The sequence below is a fragment of the Malus domestica genome, chromosome 15 (genome assembly GCF_042453785.1).
Source record: "Malus domestica chromosome 15, GDT2T_hap1".
Classification (NCBI taxonomy): domain Eukaryota; kingdom Viridiplantae; phylum Streptophyta; class Magnoliopsida; order Rosales; family Rosaceae; genus Malus; species Malus domestica.
Genome location: NC_091675.1, coordinates 28,656,047 through 28,664,615, shown reverse-complemented (window position 1 = coordinate 28,664,615; position 8,569 = coordinate 28,656,047). Strand labels below are relative to the sequence as shown.

The 8,569-nt window shown below is 37.8% G+C and overlaps 1 protein-coding gene across 1 annotated transcript; it reads right to left on the bottom strand.

The window, feature by feature from the left end:
* Window positions 1-234: 234 nt before the first annotated feature.
* LOC103431165 (squalene epoxidase 3-like) lies at window positions 235-6,359 on the bottom strand. Its single transcript, XM_008369309.4, has 8 exons — window positions 5,787-6,359; window positions 3,037-3,148; window positions 2,729-2,903; window positions 2,412-2,580; window positions 1,998-2,216; window positions 1,573-1,848; window positions 1,028-1,306; window positions 235-653 (listed from the first exon to the last, which is right to left on the bottom strand). Exons 1-8 carry the CDS (start codon window positions 6,312-6,314, stop codon window positions 549-551), a joined length of 1,863 nt encoding a protein of 620 aa, XP_008367531.3. The 5' UTR covers window positions 6,315-6,359; the 3' UTR covers window positions 235-548.
* Between the last annotated feature and the right edge of the window lie 2,210 nt (window positions 6,360-8,569).

The window sequence follows — 8,569 nt, the reverse complement described above, 5'->3', positions numbered from 1 at the left end:
CAGCTAATGTGAGAGAATTGATGAACAGAACTCGAGTGAATAAGATTCCTGGATTGAGTTGGATTAAGTCATAGAAATGTGTAAATGGGAAATCAAGCATCGTCGTGCCATTCTACAGAACTAATCATAGTTTGAAGGAGTACTGCCATTGATGAAGTTAATACTTCCGTGATCAACCATTAAGATGTAGCAGTAAAATGGTGAGCTGAAGCGACAACTCTCTCCGTCGTCTCATTGTCCCAACATATTTTTTCCTTTATTTTCGATGCAAACATCTAACATATACTCTTACATTTCTTTCGTCTGGCCATACCACCATAAGATATACATATTTCGTGTTCCTACATCAATGGTTCATGCATTGAGAAAACGGTCCTAAGCCCACAGAAACAATGTTTCAATGACTTCAGGGAAAATACAATTGGATTTCCTCTTATCTACCATTAACAAGAAAGAATTTGCAGGTACCGACTGGTTTGTCTCGACCCTTGACAGCAACAAATTTGAAGCATGACATTGCCTTGCTCTCCCACATCATTTTCTGTAGCTCACTCAGCAGGAGGAGCTCTATGATAAGCTGGAATAGTAGCAGGAAAGAAGGTCTGTCTTACTCCCTCCGCCTTGATGATGGGGAATATAATACCCGACGCACTCTGGCAAAAGGAAAACGCTCTTCGTTAAGAATCAGGGAAACTAATTGAAATCATGTATACTCTATACAATGACGGCCATGGATCTGCTCAGTTAGAAAATTAGGTATCTAGCTCATACGAAAGGTCATATATAAAGCTTCACCTTGAGATGCAAGGTACTTGTAAGAACAAACCAAACGGCTTCACATTGTATACAATTTTTGTTCAAATAATGAAATTTTGTTCTTTGATTAGACGTCGTGGCAATTCACAATATCAAATGCGAGTCTAATGAATACTATTGTTCTTACTATGCTCTGAAAGTATGAACCACACAAAACATGATTTAATATTCAATGACCATCAAGGAAATTAGGGGGAAAAGAAAAACCTACCAAAAGTAATCTAGCTCCAAGCCACACGCGTTTTAGTGAAGGAAATGGTAGTAGCAAACGACCAACACCATATACCGCCACAGCAAAAAAGTGAAGGACTAAACTCAACGGACGAGGGTTTAGACCAGAAAGCAAAGCCACTGGTCCTGTTGAACAGACACCTCCGAGGCTGAGATAGTCAAAACATGCTTGGCGCATCTCTTTCCTTGCTTCATCAGGGGAGGCAGAGAACACCTTGTATAGGGCACCTGCCAAGGTATTTATTGTAGATGCAACCGGCTGTGAAAACAACATCAAATGTCAGTAGGATGAATAAGTAGTGTGATAATAATCTCTATTACAAGCAATGCAACTATGAAATCAATTTTTATGGAGCTTAACAGGAAACAGAACTGAAACAGTTCGATTTCACGTGTTCAGAATTATTCTTTTCCAGAGGAATCACCTTTAAAGAAATCATTATTTCTGTAACTTTCGCAAGGTATAACAGGATTCTAGGTATGTGCACAGTGATATTAAACAGTCACACGAGCAACAGAGCTTACCTTCCGCAAGGTATAAAACGATTCTAGGTATGTGCACAATGAAGCTGCATCATGTAGGTCATGCAACGGCTTAAGAAGATCCCTGAGCACGACAATATCTGACAGTGCCACAGTCATTCCTCCGCCAGTTAAAGGATGACGCATATTGAAAGCATCGCCCAGCAAAAGGGCTCCTGGAGTTGGATGTGGACTGGCAGGCATGCTTCTGTTTGGCATTGTTCTAATATTTCCTTTATCAATTGCAGCAATGAAGGCATCATGAAGTTCAGGTGGAACCTAAAACAGATGTTTTCTTCATTAATTCATAGAAGCAAGAAGCCAGCTCAGGCCAAAAAGGAACAAAGAAACTACTGTCGACAAAATAGGACCAACCAAAATGTTTCAAAGTTGAAATTAAGAATTCTAGTTTTGAAATTGAAAGGTACCTGTGGAGCCACCACATTCTTCAAACGGTTGGCCAACGCACCATTGGCAATCGGAGGTACCCTTTGGCCGGGTACATCAACCAAGCAACGGACTTCTGTACTGCTGATTTGATAAAACAGGATCGGAGAGGGATCTCCTAGAATAACATGCCCATGATTTGCAAATGGGAGTCTGCAATTTTCCAAGACTAGTCCTACGAAGCAAGAGAGTACTTCTACCTGTGAAAAAAGAAGATTGACGTTATCTGTCTATGTAGAAAGTGTGAAGCGAAAAAGTCAGTACTAATTCAAGACGATTGGATATAGTTCAACCATAAATCTCCGACGCTAGGAGTAGAAAGAATAAATGACTGTATCAGCATCCTAATCAGACCAAGTAATAGTTCAATTAAGGATTTGAGGAAGCAACTTTACCTGAGGCTTGCAAAGAGTGCAGCGCAGATTTGAGAAGCAACCATCACAAACAATTGTAAGAGGAGCGTAAACTTTAAGTTCTTGACCATCCTTAGGTTTGTATTGAACCCCCTTAATTGTTCCATTTTCTTCAAGCAGGGATGTCACAGTACCTTGCTCCAGTTGTACACTGAAAAGAAAACAAAACACAAGAGGATGCATTAGAAAAAGAGGAAGCTTCACTGAAAAAATGCGGATCATTTAACATAAAATCATGCGTCAAGGAATCGAGCAGGACAACAAAATATGCATTCAAATGAGAAGGCAAGAAACCTTACTTGGGAAGCTGGGCAACTTTTTCTCTCATCCTCTGTATGAATCGGCCATTGTGGAAACTTCTCCCCGCCACATCGGAGTTGAACTGTTCCAGAGGATAGGTCAGCCGAGTGTTCTTCCCATCCTTAAAAAGAGCGTATCCAACCACTCGCTGAGCATCAATTTCCTCCACACAATCTGAAACCAGTGCTCATTCGTGTTGATGTCATGGTAAGATTTCACAACCGAAACCAGTACTAAGAAAAAGCAGAACATTCAACATTCAACATTAAAACCAAAACCAATACTAAGAAATAGTAACATTGGTTACCTTCAAGTCCCAACTCAATCAATTTCAGGTACCCCCCCGGCTGGAGAAGCTCACCGACAATTCGATCCGGCTCCGTCAAGTCTCTTTCAATCACATGAACACGTCTTCCCTCCTGGGATTAGCAGCAAACAAAGTTAGTTTCTACATTTCTACATAAACACCTTTACAGCTACGGCTGCTGAATGGTCGTTAAGGGGCAAAGTAACGATCCTCTTTGTGAGGATGCCGGATCCTCCTTGTTCATCGTACGATTAAAGATCATCGTACATTGTGCAATCAGAAATCATCGTATATCGTGCTATCAGAAATCATCGTAAGTTCAAACAGAATTCTCATTGTAAAGTAACATATATATATTTTATTTGAACTCATCTAACATATTTCTACACTCAGCTTATTTTTTACACCTATATTGTTTTCAATTAAACCATCAATATCTCTTTAAACCTAAATTTACTACCTCAACTACCCTCACAAACCCAATTCAATATGTAAATTATTTCTATACCCATTTGAAAAATAAAAAACCAAAATCAAAGCATTCTCTCCTTTGCCTTCTCTCCTTCCAACAGTTGCTTTGGATGACCACTTAGTACTACGGTCTAGTAGTATTCTTTTTCACTTGTACATGAGAGGTATTATATTCGATTCTTGCCACAAGCAAATTTGAACCACATTATTGCTAGTCCATTATGAGGCTAAGTCCACCCATTTCCCTTAGTATAGATAATATCGTTTGTTCATAAAAAAAATAAAAAAATAAAACAGTTGCTTTTGATGGAGTCTCCATCACCCACTACAACGTTGTTCTCGTTAAATCTTAAGTTGCTTTGCGTGACCATATCAAACAAGTCGTCCCCACTAGACTACCCTCGGGTATTTTGGCTTCTCCAACACACTCGCTAGCAAGTGCCTATATTTGAGTTGGAGTTCACTGTGTTTGTACTAAAGGGCCTCACTAAATTTGAGTTTCATCCAACTGTTGTAGCGTTCTTGGTAGGCCACAAAAACAACACTAATGAACTTAAAAGATTTTATAATATCTTTTCGATTTATCAATTTGCATAGATTTTATATGAATTATATGTAAGTTGTCATTTTCAAAAGAAACTTGAAAGATTAGAAAGACGAAGAAACCAAAACTATTGTGATGTCAAAGAAAGAAATATTAAAAAATGATGAACAAGTACACAAATGTAAATTGAAAACCCACATTTTCTTTTAACATTATGAGTTTATGAACACCACATTAAGTTCAACAAAAAAAAACCATCAATATCATGTGATTTCTTGTCTACACAAAATTCAACCTCGTCAGATAATTAAAAGCATGTGACCATAATGTACTTGGTTTAAAAACATTAATGACGGGTCTAATCTCAAAACTCATCCAGGGAACAAAGTGTTAATTAAATTGGAGGCAGATTGTCTGCCCTTTCCATCCTCTCCTATTTTGTAAAGTCACGGTTAAGTTATATCAACATTTTATATTAATTTTTTATAGAGATAATAAGACAAAAAGTAATAATAATATAAAATGTTAACGTGACTTAACCGTGATCACACAAATAGGAGGGGATGGGAAGGACACCCAAACAGAGGGCAGACAATCTAATTTTTATTGTTAATTTCATCTTGTACTTGTTGGTAATTAATAAAGACATTTCATATTTGAAATTTAAGTTAAGTGTAAAAAAAAGTTATATGGGTTCAAATAAAATTTCATTTTTCAAAATTTGTGAAAGAACATGATGAAAAAAAAGAGATCCATCCCTTGTGTTAGCCGTTGTAATTAAAAAAAAATGCATTTTTATCTTACAAATTTTATAATAAAAAATTAATTTTATAATTTTATATTGAAATATATACGTATTCATAATAAATTGTCGATTTGCTCCACATTTGAGCGTGCAAGTATTTACTCTTACTGAACTAAATTATCGAAAGGTGTTGATTTTTTATTTATTTGGAAAATTGATAAAAGAAAAAAAATTTAAAAATAAAAGCAAACAATAGGTGCGTCATCAACTTTTGTGAGTGCATGCCAAGATCGTGACTTTTCAATCGGTTAGTTAAGAATAATGTTAGGGGTGTGATATCTACACATTCTTTTTACTTCTCTCACACCCTTTATTCATTTATGTCTTTTGATCTTCTTTAATTCATTTGATCCGACGGCCGAAAATTAAAAGGGTGTGAGAAAAGTAAAAAAGGGTGTGTCAATATCACATCCCATAATATTATTCATACAATGTTTTTATATCATATTTCTATATCATCTTAGATGGTATCTGATGTAGTTAGCCATATCATTTGAAAAAATTGTAAAACCCAAGGAAATGAAGGAGAAATACTTCTCGTATAACACAATCATCATTTAATTAACTAATTTTTCTTATTTATTAATTTATTAAATAATGAATTAAATTTAAAAATCTGATTAATTCAATTCAAATGATGTGGCTATCCACATCAAATGCCACATAAGATAGTATAAAAATGTGATTAAAAAACATAGTATAAATAACATTACTCATTAGTTAGTTAATAGTAGTATTCGTAACACAAAAACGACCAAAGAAAACTTCATAAGCAAACACTTTCTTGCAAACCAAAAGCATGTTTTCTCAATCCGACAAGTTACTCTACCCACATTCACAAATAAACAAACAAAGCTGAATTTCCAATAAATAAATAAAACAATAAAAATTCAAATTGTGCTTTCTCGTTTTTTTTTTTCTTTTGTTTACCTTAGCGAGGGTAAGGGCGAGAGCACCGCCAGCAACTCCTGCACCGACAACGATGACGTCGGTGCCAGTGCCGTGAACTGGCGGGACTTCTCCGTCATCGAAGCGGTTGATACTTTTTTCCGGAACGTTCGTCGTATTATTGTTGTTCTTCTGAGCCTTGCTCTTGGCTTTGCTGTAATTACGGCGTCGGAGAACAGACAGAACGAGGAAACCTAAGAGGTAGGCGAAGAATGTCAAGTGAACGTACGGATCAACAGCCACCATTCCCGCCATTTTAGAAGAAAACCCAGGTGACGAAAAGGAACTCCCGGATGAGAAAGAAGAAGGCCCAGATGGAGAAGAAGAAGAAGAAGAAGACAAGCCAGATGAACAAATGCTGGAGTGGGGTGCAACTAGTAGTTTTGGGTGTTCTTGTGGTGGGTGTGCTGGTTGGTTTAGAATTATGGGAGGAGAGAGAGAATGGAGGGGGATGAGGGTTATGGGCTTTGTTGGACCATTTTTGGGTTGGGTGGGGAACTGGAGGCTCATTTGTTTCGTATGTGATTATTGATAGTGTCGTGGTCATTTTGCTTTATAGATCAACGGGGCACACCTATGGTTTTAAACCCTTATAACTAAGTGACGAAAGTACCCTTGTGTTCAGAACGACAGAAAACCTACTTACATTTTTCGCTCGTTACTTATATTTTATGAAAAGGGTGTGCTATCCACACACCTCTTTTTACTTCTCACACACCCCTTGTTAATTTATGTCCGTTGATCTTCTTTAATTCATCCGATCTGACGGCCGAAAGTCAAAAATGTGTGAGAGAAGTAAAAAGGGATGTGTGGATATCACACCCTTTATGAAATACAAATATTTGAGTGCACTAGTTTGTAACTTTGTTAAGTTAATTGGTATACAAAAAAGTTCATTAACCTCTTCATTTTTTAAGAGATTAAACTCTTATTTGACACACCCCGACCTGATATGTCTACTAGGACTCCGAATCGAGCTGTGCTAGCCAACACCTGGAAGTTGACGAAGCCATAAAATGTAGTGATGTGGAAAATGTGAATAAATTTAAACCTAAAAGTGCCAAATATAAGAGTGCGCTGATGAGCGGAAATGAACTCATTTCACTTGTGACGTCAGAGCATAAGTAAAGTATAGTATAGTGGATAAGCATTATACCCTCATAGGTAGCCATCTATACTCAGATTTGCCAAGAATCCTCGTCGATACAAAAGTTTAGCAACTAAAACCTGGAGGGGCAAAAAACAAGAATGAGTGGGCCTAAAACTATAGTTTTAATAAAAACCTTTGTCGTAATTCCGATTTCAATTCTGCTTGCGTACTCATTCACACCCATGAGTACTTCTGGAATATGGTAAAGTAACAGTTCATACGTGTTGTGAACTAACGGTCAACGAAAGTCAATACCCTCGCCTCTAATGCATTTTCGTAAATTCACATTTTTTAAATTTATAAAATCATAGAACTAGGGACGGGTTGTCACAATCTATCGTCCCCGAAATTTGAAATCATTTGTTATTCAAAAATAGTGAAAAGACAGCAGAAAAATAAATATGTAGAGAAGATATCAAGTTAGAGCAGTTGCATAAAAGAGAATGTCATTCCATCGCGATCGGAGTGCAGTGATTCCTCATGCCTCCAAACTTAAACTTCATTCTCCTTCAATATAATACCAAAATATAATACTTTTATAAAAAAATAAGGTCAAAAATAGATATATTAAAACATAACGTCAAAATACGTATGTAGTGAAGTAAAGTTAAAATAATTGTAATGAAATAAAAAAAACCTAGCATAGAAAGGTTTCACCTACGCCGTCGTTATGTAACGTACTCCGAGAATAAGCGTGTAGTATCATTGAGTTAAGCCCAAACGATAAACAATTAACTAGACGTATAAATAAATAAAAATACTAATATAGACGGACCTAAATGTCCACTTGCTTAACGAGTTTAGCAAATAAGTTCTCGATATTACGATCTGCAATTTGTCACATCCTAGTCCCGGCTCCGCCGTAGCATGATATTATCCGCTTTAGGCCCCGGCCATGCCTTCACGGTTTTGTTTCTGGAAACTCACACCAGAACTTCCCAGGGGGTCACCCATTATGGGAATGCTCTCGTCTGAACTCGTTTAACTTCAGAGTTCCAATGGAACCCGAATCCAATGAGTTCCCAAAATGCCTCGTGCTATATGGAGGTGGGCATGTACATATAAGGCACATCACCCCCTCTCCGTGGGTCGATGTGGGATGTTACAATTCACCCTCCTTAGGGGCCCTACGTCCTCGTTAACACACTCACACCAAATGGCAGAGTGGCTATGAAACCATTCTGTCACATCTCAGTCCCGGCTCCGCCGTAGCACGATACTGTCCGTTTTGGGCCCCGGCCACGCCCTCACGGTTTTGTTTCTGGGAACTCGCATGAGAAATTCCTAGGGGGTCACCCATCTTGGGAATCCTCTCACTCGAACTCGCTTAACTTCGGAGTTCCAATGGAACCCGAAGCCAATGAGTTCCTAAAAGGCCTCGTGTTATATGGAGGTGGGGATGTACATATAAGGCACATCACTTCCTCTTCGTTGGTCGATGTGGGATGTTACACAACCCGTAATACCAACAGCTCACTATTGTCTGGATATGCAAGTAATAAATTCCCAAGGACGCAATGTTACAATCATGCCCCCCATTAGGAAATACACCTAAAGCAATTAAATAACGACGATCGCACTCACATACTACCCTCTCGGGTGATCACGTCAATAG